General features: G+C 47.6%; 9 protein-coding genes across 9 annotated transcripts; 5 read left to right on the top strand and 4 right to left on the bottom strand.

Moving 5' to 3' along the window:
- Positions 1 to 1,652: 1,652 nt before the first annotated feature.
- Positions 1,653 to 5,693, top strand: N7516_000924 (uncharacterized protein; the record flags this gene model as incomplete). Its single annotated transcript, XM_057213646.1, has 4 exons — positions 1,653 to 1,763; positions 1,876 to 3,073; positions 3,106 to 5,389; positions 5,446 to 5,693. Exons 1-4 carry the CDS (start codon positions 1,684 to 1,686, stop codon positions 5,691 to 5,693), a joined length of 3,810 nt encoding a protein of 1,269 aa, XP_057075529.1. The 5' UTR covers positions 1,653 to 1,683.
- A 258-nt stretch (positions 5,694 to 5,951) lies between these two features.
- Positions 5,952 to 7,444, bottom strand: N7516_000923 (acyltransferase family protein; the record flags this gene model as incomplete). Its single annotated transcript, XM_057213645.1, has 3 exons — positions 5,952 to 6,640; positions 6,693 to 7,311; positions 7,379 to 7,444. The coding sequence occupies 3 exons, from the start codon at positions 7,442 to 7,444 to the stop codon at positions 5,952 to 5,954; spliced, it is 1,374 nt and encodes a 457-aa protein (XP_057075528.1).
- Positions 7,445 to 8,497: 1,053 nt separating this feature from the next.
- Positions 8,498 to 8,860, top strand: N7516_000922 (uncharacterized protein; the record flags this gene model as incomplete). Its single annotated transcript, XM_057213644.1, has 1 exon — positions 8,498 to 8,860. One exon carries the CDS (start codon positions 8,498 to 8,500, stop codon positions 8,858 to 8,860), a length of 363 nt encoding a protein of 120 aa, XP_057075527.1.
- Positions 8,861 to 8,966: 106 nt separating this feature from the next.
- On the top strand, positions 8,967 to 10,967 carry N7516_000921 (putative GTPase activating protein (Gyp3); the record flags this gene model as incomplete). Its single annotated transcript, XM_057213643.1, has 1 exon — positions 8,967 to 10,967. The coding sequence occupies one exon, from the start codon at positions 8,967 to 8,969 to the stop codon at positions 10,965 to 10,967; it is 2,001 nt and encodes a 666-aa protein (XP_057075526.1).
- A 419-nt stretch (positions 10,968 to 11,386) lies between these two features.
- N7516_000920 (uncharacterized protein) lies at positions 11,387 to 11,599 on the top strand (the record flags this gene model as incomplete). Its single annotated transcript, XM_057213642.1, has 1 exon — positions 11,387 to 11,599. One exon carries the CDS (start codon positions 11,387 to 11,389, stop codon positions 11,597 to 11,599), a length of 213 nt encoding a protein of 70 aa, XP_057075525.1.
- Positions 11,600 to 12,302: 703 nt separating this feature from the next.
- On the top strand, positions 12,303 to 13,999 carry N7516_000919 (uncharacterized protein; the record flags this gene model as incomplete). The annotated part of the gene is made up of 2 exons (XM_057213641.1): positions 12,303 to 12,596; positions 12,653 to 13,999. 2 exons carry the CDS (start codon positions 12,303 to 12,305, stop codon positions 13,997 to 13,999), a joined length of 1,641 nt encoding a protein of 546 aa, XP_057075524.1.
- Positions 14,000 to 14,338: 339 nt separating this feature from the next.
- Positions 14,339 to 15,094, bottom strand: N7516_000918 (extracellular serine rich protein; the record flags this gene model as incomplete). Its single annotated transcript, XM_057213640.1, has 2 exons — positions 14,339 to 14,956; positions 15,017 to 15,094. 2 exons carry the CDS (start codon positions 15,092 to 15,094, stop codon positions 14,339 to 14,341), a joined length of 696 nt encoding a protein of 231 aa, XP_057075523.1.
- A 1,001-nt stretch (positions 15,095 to 16,095) lies between these two features.
- N7516_000917 (uncharacterized protein) lies at positions 16,096 to 16,585 on the bottom strand (the record flags this gene model as incomplete). The annotated part of the gene is made up of 2 exons (XM_057213639.1): positions 16,096 to 16,255; positions 16,302 to 16,585. 2 exons carry the CDS (start codon positions 16,583 to 16,585, stop codon positions 16,096 to 16,098), a joined length of 444 nt encoding a protein of 147 aa, XP_057075522.1.
- A 2,306-nt stretch (positions 16,586 to 18,891) lies between these two features.
- Positions 18,892 to 20,949, bottom strand: N7516_000916 (uncharacterized protein; the record flags this gene model as incomplete). The annotated part of the gene is made up of 2 exons (XM_057213638.1): positions 18,892 to 20,143; positions 20,198 to 20,949. The coding sequence occupies 2 exons, from the start codon at positions 20,947 to 20,949 to the stop codon at positions 18,892 to 18,894; spliced, it is 2,004 nt and encodes a 667-aa protein (XP_057075521.1).
- Positions 20,950 to 20,966: the final 17 nt, after the last annotated feature.

The raw sequence follows: 20,966 nt of genomic DNA, 5'->3' as shown, positions 1-20,966 counted from the left end.
GGGATGGTGTTACTTTCAACGGCCTCGGGAGGATTCAGGGCATCATGTAATGTTGTGCGAACCTGTTACGCGACCACGATAATCTACAAGGTGATGTGATGCATGGGCATACCCCGCGGAGGATACTCGGCCCGCTTGGCTGGCTAATATGGGCGCCATTGGCGACTTACCGGGGGGCTGTAATTTCCCAAATTGATGTCAAATTGGAAACTGGGCTATAAATTGCTCGCCAAGTTATGAATTGGCCCAAAACTTCCAGTACTTCAATTGTGCGAGATGATGAGGGATGTGATACGTCTAATGGACAATCCATCTGTCACAAGCTTATGAGATCAATTTATATCACGACGTCAGTAAAGGTTGGTCATCAATATATGCAGGCATTACGGAGTAGTTAACTAGACATTGCATGCATCTTATGTGAGCACCAAGGTAAGCAGCTACGCACAGTCCGTATATGCCAGTACAGGGGTCCCATCTCAAAGGTTATCTAGACTTTATTTGCTTTTTCGAATAAAACACTAGCTTGTAATTGCGGTTTGTAACTAGACACAATTGTTCAAGAAGATAACTAGTTAACGCACCTTCTCACCAACACCACTATCGATGGATCTTTAATATTCCGGATATAAAAGGCCCCTTGAAGCCCACGGGAAGAGGAGGATGAATTGCCTTAGTACCATATAGCCATGCCAAGCGCCCAACACCAGATACCAGATCTACAATTTTATGTATATTTTGTATGACTTACCTATACAAAATATACTTAAACACCCCGTCAACATAACATACATTTTCTCAGCACCCGAACTAGCTAAAGTAATAGAAAGTGTACGGATATATATTAAAAGTCTAGCTTAATTAGTTTAATGGTAGTACAAATTCTTAGTATCTAAATATAAAGGAAGGAGGAGTGTTTCTAGAAATGCTGTGTTATATCTAAACAGTAGATGCCGATGACGGGTATCATAATTAGACAGGATGGCCGGTGTATTTGAGTACAGCCCAGAATATAGCAGCCAGATGGCTGTCTGTCTTTGGAATGCGAAGTGATGTGGGGGCCACATCCGATCATGCTACAGCAGTTTATTCGGCCGACATGGCGTGTCACAGGCGAAGAATCCGGTTAGCATCTACCCAGGGACGCATGTATTTTGAGAAGCTCCGGCTTCTAGAAATACTCATCCTCAAATGATTTCGACGTTGTTTGTGAAGATACAAAATCATCCTTGTGCTACATTTTACCTCTAGCTCACATATTACAATACCATCATATTCTGCTTCATGATCTCATATACTAACTTGTAGACCTCAACATTGGGCAGTCACCCGTGGACATGGCTTCTACTCCCGATTTGGCCAATCACAACACATCTACAAAGTGGGGCCAACCCACATTATAAACTCTGATTGGCTTGCTTTGGCCAAACTTTCCCGTTCCGTGTCACAGCTTAACTAATCTATTGGCCCAGGCCGAGTCTAATCTTCCAAGGTTTGAACCTTAACAAGCTAACCTTCGAAGATTGGAAGGTTGCGGTTGTGTGCCGCTAAGCTTCTTTCTTTTTCTACTTTTTTTCTGCAGTCTCAAAGGCGCAACCTTCTTGATGATCCTCCCCTTTCTTGCAAGGAGGATTCATATATTTTGTCTTTAGGATTGAGGATCTCGGACCTGTTGCCGACGCAATGTCAAGTCCAATCACATCACAACACGCTCAAAAGTATCATGTTAACTTTGACACAACCAGAGAGCGGGAATTTTATAAGTAATTCACCACCTTCGTTTGTAAACACAACGTTGTACTTATCTATCGGCCCTGCGATCCATAACACTCGACCGAAGGCCCCGTAGGCTAACCGTGCCCCTTGCTTCCCCAGGTATCTGCCGCCGTACCATCGCAAACCACACGCACTACAACACGTCGGGCCTACTACACTATCAAAATTACATGTCGCTCGATCCTCGGCAGACCCCGTTCTTACGGCATTCGCCCAACTGGGCACCTTACGACTGGATGCGCAACGTTCATTGATCACGCTCTTCGGTCGAAAGGAGGAACACATTCTTACCGAAGCCACTCGAACCCTAAGTCTACAGAATGATTGCAACGATAATGCGCGAGATGAGCTTTGGGTCGGGAGCTCTACTATGTCATATGACCGCAGCCTGTGTAGATCAGTTGTGAATTCTACGCCAAATGTGTCAAACGCCAGAGACAACGTCTTTGTTGTGCCCGACCTTGCCAAAGATAACGCGTTCAAGGACCATCCAGATGTGACTACATTCCCAAACATTCGGTTTCTCGCATCAAGCCCTATCATCAGTCCGAAAGGCGTGGTGATTGGAACCTATACGATCTTGGACGATCAACCTCACGAACTCCTGGACGCTGGGTCACTCCAGTTCCTGGTTGATATTGCTGCTACAGTGATGGATTATCTAGGAACCAGTCACTCGAAAATCCAGCATTTCCGCAGTGAGCGCATGATGGTTGGCCTAGGAAGCTTTGTGGAGGGAAAAGGTAGCCTGCGCAACTCATGGGTTGTCGACACCGACGTCCCTCAAGCCACATCTGGTGGAATAGACCACGAAGAGGGACATGTCAATCGGCAACAGCAAGAGAAGCAAATTTCGCAGAACGTGACTCAGGGGGTGACTCAGAATGGAACACCATGCCACCTGCCTTTCCGTCCATACAATCTTCACATCCCTAGAAACAAGGCTCTACAAGGGAATAGGGAGAAATACCAGTCAGTTTCCAACTTAACCACCAGCAAGAGAGATGCCAAGGCTTTATCAAAACTCAAAGAAGCATCTCAAGCGACCATGGCAATTGGAAATGATCAGTCAAGGCAGCAATCACCGAAGGATGATTATACTGCCAAAGTGAATGAAACATTTGGACGTGCAGCCAATCTGATCCGCGAGAGTATCGAAATTGAGGCAGTTGTCTTTTTCAACGCCAATTTCGGCTCCCAGGAATCTGTAGTGAATAATGCGGAGTCTGACACGGAAGGTAGTTGTTTTGAAAGCTGTTCTTCGGGTGATGAGGCCACATCTCGAAGCTCCCCCAACGTTCATTCGAAGGGATGTTTGATCCAGAACAGGTTGCAAGCTCAGGCAAAGCCACGTGGAACCCGTGCGAAATACTCGGATTTGCCACTTCGAATGCCTCTAGCGTCAATGATCAGTCGATGGACGATAACAAAATCTCTTTATCGGAGTCATTTCTTGGAGGTCTTTTGCATCGATATCCTCGAGGGAAGATTTTCAATTTTGGTGAAGATGGAACCATCTCATCTGACGATATGAGTGATAGCATAATCAAACGATTCTTGCGACGTCCTGGGGGCAAGAAGTACAAAAAGACACGAAATTCGCTTATGCGCCAGGACGCCCAGAGCTTGCTTCAACTCGCCCCCGAGTCTCGAAGCATCATCTTCTCGCCTTTGTGGGATTCACACAAGGGTAGATGGTACTCGGGGGTTCTGGCGTGGACAAAAGCACCCCACCGTGTCTTGACTTCGAATGATGAGTTAGCATTTCTCTTAACATTTGGAACTAGTGTCATGGCAGAAGTGCACCGACTTGGCGCTCTTTTCGCCGATCGAGCCAAATCCGACTTGCTATCAGGACTCAGTCATGAACTTCGATCCCCTCTGCATGGCATTTTCGGAACAGCGGAGCTCTTGAATGACACTGTCATAGACGCGCTACAACGAGGATTCATTCATACGATTTCTTCCTGTGCATACACACTACTAGGCTCGATCAATCAACTCCTCGAGCATGCTAGTATCAATGATGTTCGACCAAACTCTGTCGCCAAAAGCCCCGTTGGCGGTGTTCATAGAATTCCTGTCGACCGGAAAGTGGCCGCCCGCCTTTCTTCGCACTCTGGAAAAAGTGATGTCGACACTTGTGTGGAACTTGATGCTACCTTAGAAGACACTATTGAAACGGTCTTCGCTGGTTATTCCTTCTTTAGCAGTTCACGGTCCCCTCTTTGGGATATCGCCGACGCTTCTACCTTGGATAGCAAACATCCTGATGCATGGGGTGGAGTCAAGGTGGTGTTGGATATTGACCACAGGCCCAGTTGGAAATTCTTAACACAGCCTGGGGCTTGGCAGGTCATCCTGACGAATATCTTTGGCAATGCGTTGAAATTCACCCAAAATGGATATATCCACATCTCTATGAAGGCCTCTCCCGCAAAATTCGGAAACGGTCGCGAGGTCACAAGCTCAGCAATCACAGTGACTGTAAAGGATACTGGATCTGGGATTGACCCGGATTTTCTGAAAAATGGACTGTTTACTGCTTTCTCACAAGAAGATAGCATGACAACCGGCAATGGCCTTGGTTTGAACATCACACGACGAATACTCTTATCGCTCGGGGGTGATATCCAAGTCAAATCCGAGAAGAATGTCGGCACTGAAGTCGTGGCTACCGTGACCCTTAATCATACTTCTGCTCTCGACAAGTTGAATAGTCCCCCTCCCACCATGATAACGCAGAAGCTTGCATGCGCGAAGACCATTGGGATATTAGGTCTCGGAACTTCCGGATTTGACACAACTGTATACACATCGTTACGGAAGCTGTGTCAAGACTGGTTTTCCATGGAAGTCCTTTTAGTTGGGCCTTCACAGAAACAATTTACCCACTGTGACTTATACATATCCTCTCACGAATATATGGATATAGGGAACCAGGAGCTCAGGACTATTGCGCCCAGTCCAGGTGCTCGATTTCCTTCGCCTGTCATTGTAGTATGCCCGTCCCCAAGGACCGCGCACTCGATGTCAGTCAGGGCCCAAGATCGTGGAGATACACAAGTGCTCGAGTTCATTAGCCAACCATGCGGACCACGCAAGTTGGCAAAAACATTACAAATATGTATTAATCGTCAGCAGCTACGGTTTGATTCACAGGGCGAAGAAAACATACCGGATGGCTCAGCAGGCTTCCCAGTCAATCTCGGCACCAATGAACCTAAAACGGACTCATTTGTTAGTCTACCGTCAAATGGAGAGGTCAGCGACAAACCCACCATCAAAGTGGCAGTAGACACAGAAGCATGCAGTCACCCATCAATAGGGACGCCCGAGTCGATGAATCTCTCTCGGGGGAGTGTTCATGACCCTCTTCCTCCATCTGAAGAAGTCGCCACCACGAGTCACGATACAACCATCAAAAAAGGAACTGGCCCCGTATCAAACCTTCCAGCAACCATTCTTCTTGTGGATGACAATGATATCAATCTCAGGCTTCTCATTGCTTTCATGAAGAAGTTGAACTGCGATTATGTCATTGCGCAAAATGGAGAAGAAGCCCTCGAGGCTTTCAAGACCAATTCCTCTGTTATTGGTATGATTCTTATGGGTAGGTTCTTGAAGAATTCACCCGAGCGTGCTTTGACAATCTAATACCCTTGACAGATATTTCCATGCCAATCATGGACGGCCTGGAATCTACAAGGCGAATTCGCGAGTTTGAAAAAACACTGGAAAGGACATTCTGTGTCAAGATTGCTGCCTTGACTAGTGTTGCGCAAGCCGACACTCAACGCGATGCGATTGGGTCTGGTATGGATTTATTCCTCACCAAACCCATACGGCTGAACAGCCTAGTGCCAGTAATCAAAGGCATAATGCCGCCGACCCATGCACTTTGGCAAGAGAAGTAAGCAATTGGTAACAATATGGAAATTTACGAACGACTCCTTCGCTGCTTTTGAAATATAACTTAAAAATAGACTCCAATGTCTGGACAATCCTTTATGTTGTATTCAAGATTCTGGATTGAACATAAATGACCCCAGTGCTGCGAGTATGTTGATTGTAAGGTTGAAGGAAGCTTAATTCATACATAGTGTCATAGCTCTATGAAATCCAAACGCCACCTTCTTAAATACCAAGAAGCAATAACGATCCCAATAAAGAGCCTATACATTTAACTCACGGACAGACGCAATAGGCAGCATCTCATCTTTCCCTTTTGAAGTCCACGTCGCATTCTTACCCCATGAACGGGAGAATCTCTCAAGGGTAGCTGTAAGTGCACCCACCCTTGGTTCTATGTGCTTCGTCCACTGTTGGACAACATAGAGTAAGAACACAAAAAACATAGTCAGAATAATCCCAAGTCGGAATGGGCCCGGCGTTGGAATATAAGACTCCGGGTCAGGCGTTCCATCTGCTCTTAAAGCCGGCTCAAAGCCAAGTGACATGGGAAAATACAGAAGATAAACCAGAACAGATCGCATTAGTGGTCCGTGGACGAGATATAGTGGGAAGCTGATCGAACCCAGCCATAGCAGCAGGGGATGGGAGAGCATCCGTCTCATGAGGGGTGAAAGCATTACCCCAAAGCAGATCATCTGTGCCCCAAGACTGGCGTAGTAGCGGCTGACGTTGGCATCTTTTGGGAAGATGACTTCGGCAAGCAATGCGAGCTGCGAAGACCATTCAGTTTGGTCGGCATATTGATCGGGGTACGAACAGATATAAAGGCCCAGAGTGACGAGGCCGTATGGTAGGAATTTGAAGACGAGGCGTGGCCATAGCGACGTTAGGTTGTAAAACGATAGTTCCGCTAGTATCATGCCAGCGAAAATATTCGTACCCACAGTACCTGTAATAAATTATCAGCGTTGTATTTAGTATTGCGATATGACCACACGTACCATCCAGAGTTATCCAGCTATAGGTGTATAGGGCCATTTGAGCACAAAGGCGGAAAAGTGGCGTGGTATTTACCAAAGCCAATAGGGTCATGAATACATATAGTGAGCCACGGAAAAGGGGTAGTAATGCCCATTGCGGTTGGTCGTAGGCATTTTCTCCATACATCCAAGTTCCCGCTATCTGTCGTATCAAATCCACGATGGCAGTGCCCAAGGACAAGCTTGGTTGGGGACTTGTCGCTCTCAGCCAGTATGAATCCACCCTTCTACCCAATTGGAAGCAACCGAACTGACATAAAAGCCAGGCTAAAATTGTCATCAGGGCAGCGGGGAAGACGAGTCTCCACTTTCGACGGAACGCGCCTGTCGAGAGCGAAGCGAGAGCATCGGTGGTAGCTCCTCGTCGGGCTAGCTGGAGCGGTTTTAGGGCATTCACGAACCCGAGTAGCACCAGGAAGATGGCTACCCAGGCCTGGCCCTGTATGACCAGTCTAAAGAATGGTCGCTGAAATAAAATAGAGTTTCCCGTTTCCGCGAAAGACGGCGGGATCAGATATGTCGCAAAGGAGAGGCAGGTATGACTCGCGACCACAAAAAGAGCGGCAATTCCTCGGAGACCCTATAGAAACGACCACGCCAGTAAGCGACAGTTTCACAGCATGCGGGGGATTGAAAATAATACTCACATCTGCCCAGCTACTGGGACGGATGTAATATGCAGATTGCTTGGTCGCCGGGTCGACAATGGCCATATTGAGCAGATGGGTTCACTGCTGGTGGTACCGGTCAATAGTATAATGCAGCTGCTGCAGTTCCCCTGGCACATATACATAAATCCTGTTGGTATATCATGCCTTATTCCGGGGAGACAGAGAAATAAACTCTCGAAACGGATCCGAAAACGTCAATGTGAGATCGAATTGGAATAGTTGACAGTTGAGATCCGCTATCCGCAGACGGAAGGGTTCGAGTGGACTAATCACCCGTGTACATTCCACACGGCCATGGGCAGATAAATTGGGTATTATGAAAAGAGGAAGGGCCAAATATTGATATTGATTTGAGATATTCAATTGGTCTAGAATTCAGGGGTTATGGAGTAACATAGAAGAATTGATGGGTGCTTAAGTCTTTGTTTGTAGTTATTTGGATATTCCTTTACATGCCTTTTTTTTCCCTTATATATTGTTTCCCCTTATTGGTCTTGTAGCTAAAAGGGTAAAAATAATTGACATCGGAATATAGAATATAATGAAAAAGGTGTAAAATATTGTTTAACTATGTTGTTGTAACTATATAATATGTGAGTACTCCGTATAAAAGTCTAGAGTTCTTGATCGACACATGAATTTCCGACCTATCGGTTTTTTATACAAGGATCAGAACAATGCGGATGTTATAGAATTGAATAGATATAGTGTATAAACTACATATTAAACGGCTCAATGCACTTCTATTGTGAATACTATGTTGTATAACTATGTACTTTGTAGTTAAACATGCCCCTTTGTCTATATTACGTCACATGACACTAAACCTGATCAGGACTTTGTTGATTTCGTTTCAACTGCGCCTTTTCTCTCTTTTCTTTTTCCACAGTCCTCTGGCAGGCTGTCTCCCCAAATTTGGTCTCTCACCCTTTGTCTTTCGTTTCACCAAATTCCTCATTCATTCTCTAACCATTTGGCACTCCACTTTGTTGAAAATCTCCCTTTGTCCGGCCCGAAGATCCTATGATTATCGATTGATAGCTCTCCGTTAGCGATAACAAATGTCCAGCGGGAACGGGGTGCGACATCGTGGCCATGGTCACAGAAAACGTAAACACTCGATATCCGCCTCCCTCGGCTGATTTCGACCTTCCCGGCCGGCATAGAGTTCCTCACCCACCGCGATTGGAGTCTCTAGTCGATCCACGAGCGCGAACTGCAAATTACGGTCCGACGTCCTCACCTCACTCTCCCCGCTCAACACATCGCCAGAGATCACGTTCGCCTCTGCCACAGCCTCGTAACCCTCATGAATACCCCTGGCCACCCACTCCGCCTCACCACGTACCCTCGCAGGGTACGAGAGGCGAATGGAAAACCCCTAGGCCCCCCGGTCGCCCTCAACTATACGCCACACCACCTGAAACCCACCCCCCCGAATTGGGCGCCGCGAGATGAATACGAACGGCCGATGCATCGGAAACCTATGCCTGCGCGAGGTGGGCTCCGTATATCCATGTCAACATCTAGGTTGAATAATAGGCGCCCAAGGACGCAGGAATCTATGGAGCGCCGCCCACAGGACTTGAGCCCCCAGGGAGTGCCTCTGTCACGCTTCCCAGCAAACGGGCCCGCCGACGAAAATCCTCCCCGACCAAGCGTCAATTCGTCCGACACTTGGCGCTCGAGCATTGAACAAGCAAGCGGAACAGAGCGCAGCAGTGTCCTGACTAAGAGCAGCTCGATCACCGACCTTTCACCCGATACCCCCGACGCGCCTTATGGGATGGACAATGGGATGAGTGTGGAAGACGCGATTTCCATGTATCTTGATGGCTTCAGCGACGTGACTGAAGAGCCTGGCTCGCCGAAATCCCACACAGGGAGTAAAGCGCCATCAGTAACGCCTCCGCCATCACGCGATTCACACTTAGATGAAGTACACCCACTAGAATTTCCGTCGCTGAGCGACGTTCCGCCGATACCCCCGATGCCAGAATTTACCATGCCGCAAGACACAAGGGCAGATCCATTGTTTTTGCCAAACTTGACTTATTCCGAACCCACGCCCATACCGCCTATACTTCCCGAATCCCCGCCAGAGTTCACACCATTGGAACCTACACTTCCAGAACATCCTGAACCCGACTCGTTAGATCCTGTTATGCCAGATCCTCCGCGCGATCTCACTCCTTCCCCATCGCCGGTAGCCGAAGAGGTGCATCATGTACACCAACGACAGACCTCCAAAAAAGTGTTTATTCCCGGATTAGTGCCGCCGCAACTCCGCTCTGGAAACGGCCCTCGTGATGATTACGGATTTCGCAAAGCTACCCAGTATATAAGCCTGGACGAATACGAGACCTGGAAAGGGTCCTACTCCAACCATGTGACGCAACGGAGAACCAAATGGTGTGAATTACTCAAGGAACATGGGCTACCCACATCAGAGCCCACAAAGTTCCCGCCACAGTCTTCGAAGGTCAAGCGATTTGTTCGCAAAGGAATTCCCCCAGAATTCCGAGGTGCGGCTTGGTTCTATTATGCCGGCGGGTACGAGCTTTTGAACCGGAATCTTGGCCAATATGATGAACTTGTTGGGGAGGCCATGAGCACACCAAGTAACGACGACAAGGAGCACATTGAGCGTGATCTGCATCGCACATTCCCTGACAATCTTCATTTCAAACCGGAGGTCACCGAGCGAGTGCAAGATTCGGGGAGCAGTAATCCGAATTATTCTAATGTCACCACAGAGACGCAGATGATTCAATCCCTACGTCGAGTTCTGTATGCTTATGCGCTGCATAACCCGAAAATCGGATATACCCAGTCTCTGAATTTCATCACGGGGATGCTACTTCTTTTCCTCCCCGAGGAAAAAGCATTCTGGATGCTGCATATCATTGCTGCAGACTACTTGCCTGGAACCCATGAGATCAGCCTGGAAGGTGCCAACATTGACCTCTGGATTCTCATGGTCCTGCTCAGGGACTCCATGCCGGGCATATATTCCAAGATCGCTGCCATGGGAGGGACCCCGTCCGGACGGGGCAAAATGCCTCCCCTAACAGTGAACTCTCGGCTGCCGGACATAACCCTGGGACTGACTAACTGGCTCATGTCGGTTTTCATCGGAAGTTTACCTCTAGAAACCACGCTCCGAGTTTGGGATGTTTTCTTCTACGAAGGCTCCAAGACTTTCTTCCGCGTGTCTTTGGCAATCTTCAAAGCATGCGAAAAGGACATCCTCGGCGTAACAGACCCTATGGAAGCATTTCAGATAGTCCAAACCATCCCTAAAAAGCTGTTGGACGCAAACACCTTGATGGATGAATGTTTTGTACGTCGGCATCGCGTCGGACAAGGTCGGATCGAAGAACTTCGGGCTCAACGCCGGACGGCTATCCGCGAAGAGAAGTTGCGACGATCAGTAGCCTTCGGCAAAGGTCAGCTTCATTCCAAGACGGATGAGTTCACTGGCCGAAGCCGCACACCGATTCCGGGCATCGAGCATCGGGTCGTGGGTTCCTGGCGGCACTTGAAACAACATGCATTTCGATAAGCGAATGATCATCCTGGCGTCCATGTCTGTAATCATATTTGTGAAGCGGGGTTTAGCGAGGGCAGCTCTTTGCCAGCATTATAGGCGTCTTGGCTTCGAAAGGCGAAAAGGGGGGGAACCGAACATTTTAAAGCATTTATTTTGTTGCATGTGTACATATAAACCACAAATACATCCAAGTTCTGTGCCAAGCAGGCAACCGACTTGGCATTCTCAAATTTCAAGCTATCCACTCTCCCTATAGGGCTGTAATAATCGGCCAATATGACACAGCAAACGCTCGGCAAACTATGATTTGTCGCTCGAGCCCTTTGTATCCCTTTCTTGGGTTCTACGATGGCAAATTCCCTGCGTTTCACCCTCGGCTTTCACCCGAAATTAATTATGCTCTGCATTGAACCCACAGTATTGCCTCCACCATGTCAACCAAACCTCAATCTCCAACCTCGAAGCCTCGGTTGAACGTGCCCTACTTGGCACCCAGAGTTTTCCTCGAAACCGTGGATGAGTTAGTTGAGTGGAAACCAGAGCAACTTGATCTGCAGCTATGGGTGTTATGTACTGTGAAAATCTCACCTAAAGTAGTCGTCAAGACTGGTGCTCATTTCGACTATTATCGAGTGGGAGCTTAGTAGGTGGTATCCTGAATATTGGGTTAGTGGGAATTGTCTCTTTCACTATTTCAAAGGCGGAGGACTAAATATAACTTCAATGTTTGAGAGTTGACAGGGTTGTACAGAGTAGAAGAATTCGAAATAACAAAGAGTAGTATTATTTATTATTTAAGAGTGTAAGGGGGAGGTCGTAGTTGATAAACCACGGTACCTAATTCTTGAAGAAGATGGGAGTTTTGCCGTGAGATTGGTCGGAGTCCCCCCCGCTCTCCAATTTCCGAGGATCCAATTCCTTGGGCAGGTCCAAGTTACATTTTTGGACTTTTGTTAATCCATGGATACCCTTGCTCTGATGCTGAATGAAATCTAAACTCTTTGTCAAATAATATACTAAATAAGAGCTCGGAGTGTTTCAATTGAACAGTATGAATAGGATTAACAGAATTAGAATAGTTCAAAATTGTGCCCAGTGTCAAACAAAAATTCACAAGCTGAATCCTTTTGAATTTTACTAGTGTCTTTAGTGGATTCTTTAGCGTCTTGGATCGGCGATCTCTAGGGCTGGTTGATCTTCCAAGGTTTAGGTTCATTTTGATCGAGATTTCCGCTCGTCTGTTTGGTTCGTGTCGTCACCAGGGTCAAGTCCGGTGTCCATGCTTTTCCCCTTTCTGTTTTTCCTTTTTTCCTTTTTCTCTTTTCGTCTTGAGCTTCACCCACAAATATGAGTGGACAAGCAGCCAGCTATTATAACGAGGTGCCTCAGGGCCAACCTCAGCCAAACTACGGTTATGACCAGCAACATGGGAATTATCAACAGCCAAATAATCCCCCTGCACCATACCCGCAGCCAAATTACCCGCAGCCAAATTACCAGCAGCCAACCTATCAGCAACCCCCAGTTGAGGCCAAACCACCGCCGCAGTACCACCAAAATGTCCCAGAGTCAGGATACAGCTTTGACCAGGCGTTCAAGATCGAGAAGCCCAAGTGGAATGATCTGTGGGCAGGCCTTTTGGTGAGTTTCACCGCTATCGCACCGAGCACCACCTTCAAAACTGACTTGTTACACAGTTGATTGCTGTCTTCCTCGGGTATGCCGCCGTGTCAGGACTTACCATCCACAAGTATGCCACCAACAAAGGCTTCAATGGAGGAGGAATCTACGACTCGGCCAATGATTTCTCGCTTGACACCAACACCCTCGTCCTATTCGTCTTTGTCCTCGTCGTCGCCCTAGTTTTATCTTTCCTTTATTTCATGGGCGCAAGGCACTTCACCAAGACATTCATCTGGGCGACCTGTATTCTCAACATCGTTTTCGCCCTCGCAACCGGAATCTACTACATCGCGCGCAAGCAATATGGTGGTGGAATCGTATTCCTCCTCTTTGGCGTCTTCGCGATCATCTGTTTCATCAGTTGGATCCCTCGTATCCCCTTTACTGCCTTCATGCTACAGACCGCCATGGATGTAGCTCGCGGCTACGGACACATCTTCCTAGTCAGCGCGATAGGTGGAATCGTCACAGTCGCTTTCGCCGCCTGGTTCTCCGTCACTATGGTCTCGATCTACGTAGCATACGAGCCCGATTCCACTGGTACCAACCCATCCTGCGCGAACGGCGGCTGCAGCAGAGCAAAGGTCATCGGTCTTGTCGTCTACGCCACCTTCGCTATGTACTGGGTCAGTGAGTGGATCAAGAACACAGTGCATACCACCGTCGCGGGCGTCTACGGCTCGTGGTATTTCTTCAGCAAGTCCGCCGGCGGCATGCCCAAGGGCTCGACCCGAGGAGCCTTCCGTCGCGCAACTACGTACTCCTTTGGCAGTATCAGTTTCGGCAGTCTGATTATCGCCATCATCAACATGTTGCGTCAGGCGTGCTCGATCGCACAGCGACACGAGGCTGGTCAGGGTAACATGATTGGTAGTATTGCCATTTGGGTCTTGGGATGTTTCATCTCGCTTCTAGACTGGCTTGTTACTCTTTTCAACCGCTACGCGTTCTGCCACATTGCCTTGTATGGAAAGGCTTATATCCCTGCTGCCAAGGATACGTGGAAAATGATGCGCGACCGAGGAATCGATGCTCTCGTGCAAGATTGTCTGATGGGTCCGGTGTTGACTATGGGCTCGACTTTCGTCGCCTATGTCTGTGCGCTGTTGGCCTATCTCTATCTGCAGTTCACCAATCCTGCCTACAACAGGGATGGTAACTTCACCGCCGTCATCATGGCTTTCGCTTTCTTGATTGGTCTGCAGGTTTGCCAGGTCTTCATGACTCCCATTGGTAGTGGTGTTGAGACTATTTTCGTCGCTATGGCTTGGGACCCTCAGGTCATGATCAATGACCACCCGGATATCTACTACAAGCTGGTGCAACTTTACCCTAAGGTTCAGCAGGCAGTCCACGCTTAAGCTTCTTCCCAGAGTGAGTCGCAAGACAAGGGTCTTGAAGTTCGACTGCAAGGGTTGAATCGCTACCTCCATAGGCGGAACCTGTATTCGCTTTTTTCGCCATGTTTATGAATGATCAGCACAGATTGGCGCACGTTAATTAGTAATTACAGATATTTCACGATCAATAACATTGCCAGAAATGTTTCATGTATCATTACAACTCCAGTTCAAAATATTTGAAATACCAATCTCCAAACAGAAAAAAAGAATCCAATATAAAACACTAAACCCAAAGCCAAAACAAAACAAGAGTCACCCTCCCAATCAACCCTTTACACAAGTCCCCCTTCAGACAACTTACAAAGCAACCATAACCGCCATAACCGCCGCAACCCCAAGCACCGCAACACCCCCGTTCACAGAAGGCCCCACAGCCGCGGCCCCCTGGAAAGGCGAGAACCGAGTAGGATCAACACCAGAAGGCCGAGCCGAAGGCGTTGCCCCAGAAGCCTGTGGTCCAAACGCAACAGACGAGGAAGCCGCACCACCCATCAACCCATGCTCCCGACCAGCCGGTGTCGACGAAGCAGCAGCAACAGAAGCCAAGCTACTAGACGCTGGGACGTCAACTGAGATCTGCGAGACGTGCAGTGGGTTCTCGACAACAGGCGTGCTCTTGCAGCTGCAGTCGGAGCGGGTCTTGGTCACGTAGACAACGCGCGGAGCGGGTTCGGGTACGTAGGCGCGCTTATCGGCCATTTCCATGGGCTTGCTTGCGTGGCGGGCGGGTGTGGCTTCGCGCTCGCTGGGGCAGAGGGTTGACGAGATGGTGCTTAGGTCGAGACCTGCGCAGGCGGGGACGGTGGAGGTTGTTAGGGTTTCAAGGGCGGATTTGTTGGCGCAGAAGCATTCTTGCGAGGTTTTGTCGGTGCAGGTGGTGAAGGTTGATGGGTCGATGCTGCCGATGGCGGCGCTCTGGGGTTTAGTTTGTTAGTTTGTTTATTTGGTTTATTAGGTTGGGGTTGGGGGTCTTACGGCGCATTTGAGGTAGTCGTCGGTTGATTGGGATAGAGCGCCGGTAACGAGGACTGAGGCGGTGATGAAGTAACGCATCTTGGATATTGTATGTATGGTTCTTGGGAAGTTTTCGGACTTGGAAAAGTGCGATACTATGGGAAGTCTAGTATATAATAGAACGGAGCTATAGAGAGACCACCGGCCGGGTCGAGAGATACTGAGTGCTTTATATACAATTAGACCCCTCCTGTCAGATATTTCCACAGTAAACATTCGCCTTGATATCACATCCCTTCATCCCTTAATGGTGGGGGCTAACGGGGTTTATGACGTCCAGGAATCCTGACGGTGGATATTGCCCGATATAGATACGTGCTTGTCCTAAGAAATAAGCTTCTGGTTGCATTTCTGGTCTGACGCCTGCGAGGATCATGTACGTTTAATCCTCTGTTTATCGTACTGGAATGATGGAAGAATGTGCCAGTTTCCATGTCCCTGTGGCTTTCCTGGCGTATCACTGGGTCCCTTATACTCCGAGGAATGTTGAATTGAAAATGGTCTCATTTTTCTGTTTCATGGATCTTCGTTGTGTTAAAAGGCAGGGAATTTACTGGGTTGAGGGGGTTAGGAATTTTTTCTTCATGTAAATCGAAATAGACATGGACTTTAGGGCAATGGTGATACTTGCAAGTGATCGAAAGTACCCACCCACACGTCGAGTACGTCGAATACGGAAGTACGTCTATAACTCGCATCATTCATATGTCTATCGTGCAGACGTGTGCTTTAAATCTGTCCAAAATGTTAAATCTGTCCAAAATGCAACATACAACAAACATGCTTTAAATAATCAACAGACACTCAAGGAGGATACAAGTCGAAGAAATAGCGTGCCCACGATACCTAGCTAGGCATCATTCTAGCTAGAATAGACATTTACATCCTAGCTTTTGGCCTTGGTGGCCGCGATTCCATCACAGTAGTGCATCACTAAGAATAAAGAACTCCGGGTATGAATGACCTGAATATTTCCGGAAAATATGCTAGTGACAGTTGTAGTTCATCTGATCTGACCACTCCATCCTGCTATTGCTTTCTCAATGACCTCCGTCCTTCTCTCGACGTTCGAGTTCCTTGAAAATCGCCTTCTTCGCCAAGCAACTGTAGCCAGATGAACCATTCTCGATCTTCCGGTGATGATATTTCAGTACAGGAGTCCTCATATTCCAAATAAGCTCGCAAATATCCCAAGGTATCCTGTCGTCAGATGTGGTATCCAAAGCTGATGAACCGGCCAACTGACTTTGCGAACGTAGTCTTTTCGACGGGAATGCTGGCAGGAGTTCGGGGGGGTCTTTTCAGTGACGGGGAATTGAGGCGTAGACGCAATTGATCAACCCCTGGTGGAAATGGGGTTCTGAGATTGGAGGTATCGAAATCAGGGGATGCGAGTTGTATCTGAGGCAAGGTTCTGCCAGCGAGCTCGTCATTCGGACCAGATTCGTAGAAACCGGGGACAATAGGAACATTTCCTAGTTCCCAGACACGGGATGCCTGCTCTAGTGGTGTCACCGGTCGGAAAGCCATGTAGGAAGTCCGTGATGAAGGATGAAACGTCAAAGCGAGAGAAACCCTCCAACGGTTGAGCTACTCGTGCGAGCAAGTTCGTAGGCTGAAATAGGTAAGTTAGCGAGTGCGAACAGAGGGTTTATAGGACAACAGAATCACTTGAGCGCGCGAGATCGAAGGCGGAGGTTTCCGATTCAATGGTTGAACCGAGCATAGGTAAGAGGACGTAAATTCTTAAGCGAAGGAGGCTCGATGGAGAACCGCCCAAGTGGTAGACAATCCGTGTGATAGACGTCCAAGTAACAATAACGTCAAAAAGAAAAACGTCAAGGAACAACGTCAAGGAACAACATCAAGGAACAACATCAAGGAACAACGTCAAGGAACAACTTCAAGGAATATCAAAGTGATAGACGCCTAAGGGACCACATCTAAGTCACCAGGTCTGAGTGATTGACGTCCGAGGGATTGACGTCCGAGTGAAAGACACTGGGATTCTTATAGGCAATACCCGAGATCAATCACATGAAGTGTTAAGATACGGTGTGTTAAAAGCCACTTTGTGAGAAGGACCTCGATGGACTAAAATGTTGGTTAATATCAGTGTAAGTTGACTTTTATATCAAGGGTTGGGTAAGGGGTCGCTATATTTGTGAGCATACATGCCTGGTGTATATCAGCAGACTAGAGATGAATGGAAGCAGCTGATCAAAGTGTCCAGAGGGCGATGGGCGCTTGCATATCTTGACGTTGATGATGATGAGTTGCGGCGGCGGCAAGGAATCAGTTGACTGTCAAAGTTGACAGATGGTGATTCAGCTTTTTTTGTCACAGATGAGGTAGATTATGGAGACCTTGCTGGCTTTGAGAAGCTGATAGGGGAATGTGAAAATGGTTTACTTTTAATACTAAGGATAATGTGGACATTGATGTTATAGACTTCAGTTGTGAAGTGACGAGTGTTCCCATTTACGGTGCTACATATACCCCTCTACAGTTTGATATGCCCCAAAAATCCGCATGGCGTCTGTGAATTGTGAGACCTCTCTGAGTGTTAGAGCCTGTGGTGGATATGGAAATATGAAGTGTATAACGGTAGGTAAGCTGTCGTGGTTATGTCTAGACCTCTGGATAGCCCATCAATGGGCCCAAGCCCCCAGCCCATACACCAACCTATATATTCAGTATTATTATATTATCATAGTAAGAAGCAGGAATTAAGTATTATACTGATTTCAGCATCATGATACTAGATTTCATACAAAATCTTATATAAAATCACTCCAAAAAGATCCAATTTGACCCGTAGACCACGAATTCGCCCCGAGAAGGATTACTAAATATCCGCATAAAGACCAGAGGGGATAGATATAATTATCGCTTTCTCTATAGTAATACTTTTGGTACCTCTATTTACTATATAAACCCCTAATAAAAATAAGTACATCTTATAGAAATTAAAGTTTTATAAAAATCAAATTTAATTCTTATTTATATTTCCTAATTTACCTTCTAAGGTTTCTCTCTATCAATATCCCTAATTAGAAGAGAGAGGAGATTTCTATATAGCTTTATATATAGCTTAGGCGGTAATTTGAATACCTAAAAAACCCAGGGAAAAATGCATTAATTATATAGCTACGATAAATTGGCATGTTTATATTGTTTGGTTCATAATGGGCCCCCAATCATAGGCCCCCATTATTTCTATGGGCCTATGCTCCGGGCCTATAACCCACCGATGGGCCGAGGCATAGGCCCAAAACCCAGCCCATTTGGTGGGCTGGGTTGGGTTGGGCTATGGACTCTGTGGGCGATCCTGAGGTCTAGAACTTATGTCATATATAACGATGAAGGAATAAAGGAAAGGTAGGAGAGAGTGTTGGTGCGAGGGAAATATATGAGTGTTAATAGGATACCTACCCGCTTTCTTGCTCTTTGTTAGGTTTGTTAGTTTGCTGCTAGTCTTTATATTGCTATAATAACAGGAACAAGGCAAACACTAGAATTGCGAATTGTAAAACAAAATCTCCATTCAAAGAATAAGGTACCAACCTGCATTCCAAGAAACTGCCACACATTCCTTTCATAGTTTGGATGTAGAAAGCCATGTTGCCATTGAATGTTTATATTTCACTGTCATCAAAGAGAAATCAAGTAACTCATACCTCACTCATCATTGCCGCGGCCCGCGAAGAACTATCAAATTGGGTATAACTACAAATCCAAAAAAAGCTAACCCCATCGCTTCCCAACCATCCAAGATAAAAAGGAAATCCAAAAATGACCAACAGACATAGAGAATAAGAAGATTCAAGCCCAGCTCAAAACTTCTCGCTGGTGACACATCGCGTGGATTTGACCAACAACCAAGCCAAAATCTTCACAACAAGCGTCAACCCTTTCACAATCAAATCCAGGCCAAAGAACAGTATACGTAAGATAGTGCGAGTAAGTCCAGGCAACTTCTCCCCCTCCCGTGACGAACTATTTCCATATCGACCATACTTTTCCAAATCAAACTCCTCAACCACAACCTGCTGATTTTTATTTTTCTTTGAGCGTTGACTTTTTCCCTGCGGCTTCGAAGATGACCTATTCCAGAATTTGAAAGCACTTTTCTTTCCCGAGGCCTCTTTGGACTTCTTCTGCGCAGATTTAATCTGCGATGCCAGGTTTATGCTCTCTGCCGCGTCTTCGCGTTCAGCAACCGTAGTCACCAATTTACCCTGGAACACAGGCATTGAGTAAGGGCCGGGGTTGTGGGAAGTCGGCGGTCTAGACGACTTCGGCGATCCGAGAACCATGTCTGCAAGGATCGGGTTCGTGGCTTCGTCTGAGACGGCGACTGCCAGCATTGCAGCGATGAGAGAGTCGATGGCGTATAGAGAGGGAATCGTAGCGATCACCGCAGCCGGGGAAATCGAAAATGTTTTCGTAGCGAAATCCAAGGATGCAAGCGGCTCGTCAAAGTCTGTGACGGGGAGTACGGACGTGCGTAAGTTAGCAGCTTGCTGGGCGGCCTCCATTGCCGTGGAAGAGACCGGTCTAGTTACGATGATCGTTGGCGGCTGGCGAGGAGAAGCGTCGCTCGACGGAGCGGAGACTGTGATGTGCACCATTCCCGAAGACTGGGATCGCACGGGCGATAGTGGAATCCCGGCGGTGCCGACAAGAGCGGGCGGGTTGTGTTTCGACAGATAGGGGTGCCGTAGCTCGTATAGTCGTTGATGGCGGTTCCAGGAAAGCCGACAGGACTCTTGTGCTGCGGCCCGTTTGAGTGCATCGGTTTCTACTTCGGCGGTCTCGGCAGGGGTTAAGTGGTGTTGCTTGCTTATCTCGTCGGCTTGGTCTATTGCTAACATTGCTGCTAGTCGGGAGAACAGTAGGGTGACGAGTCCATCGTTCGGATGCTCGCGGCGTATGCGGTCTTCGAGGCTCATCATCATGATTGGGACGTCGTGGTTTGGTCTGGAGGGATCACATCTGCTTAGGGCGAGTTCGTTTGTTGAATATGTTTGTAGGGTGTAGAATGGGTTCTGGCAGTTTCCGAGAGTGAATGTAGCTGGTCCCGTTCTGCGAGATGTTAGCATATAATAGCATACATATTTGGAGGGTGTGAAATCTTACTTTGTCATGCGTAGGTTCAATGTCCCAACAAGGTCTCGCGGTCTCTGGCCATTGGCCGTTTCCCATAACATCTTCAGCTCCTCCATGGATGAGTATGTGACCTCCTCGGACTCCAAGGCCCCAGTCGGGAAGTTGAGGACACTCGCAGGCACAGTCTTTGGCCCGAGAACATGGTCAATCTCGGTATTTGTCGACAGCGTAAGCTTTGGAGGTTTCCGAGACGACTTGACAGGTCGTGGGGCATCTGGAAGCTGTGCGTGATATACCTGCTGATTGAAAGGTACTTTTGGGTCGAGCTGAGGGAACATCGATCTCATCGGGACTGAGGCAGCAGACGATTGCGATGACTGCGGGGAGACAGTTGAGCCTGTAGTGTGATGACTGCTACTGCTGCTGCTTTGACTAGCATGTGAAGGCAAGGGCGGGTGGTTCTCTCTTTTCGCTTGACGATTCTGACTGTGCATAGACTGAGGAGATCTTGTATCATGAGCTGCTTTCGCCGTAGCCGGCGGGGACTTGGTTCTCGAAGCATTCCCGGGTGGTGGGGGTGGAATATCCTGTGTGTCTTCGATAATCCGAAGCAGCAAGGATTCAGTCTTGCCGGAATCCTTGATTTCCTCAAGAGGGATTGAAGAGGCCGGTTCAGATGTGGCTACTGGTCTTTTACCGGCTTTGCGAAATGGATTATTAGACCTCTTTACCTCGGGCGATGGAGGTGGAAATAACTGAAATTGATTCATCTTGTCACTCATTTTCACAAATGAAGTAT

The sequence above is a fragment of the Penicillium verrucosum genome, assembly GCF_028828655.1.
Source record: "Penicillium verrucosum strain IBT 35672 chromosome Unknown utg000001l_segment0_segment0, whole genome shotgun sequence".
Classification (NCBI taxonomy): Eukaryota; Fungi; Ascomycota; class Eurotiomycetes; order Eurotiales; family Aspergillaceae; genus Penicillium; species Penicillium verrucosum.
The sequence above is the reverse complement of the archived record's forward strand: the minus strand, read 5'-3'. Positions and strand labels throughout refer to the sequence as shown.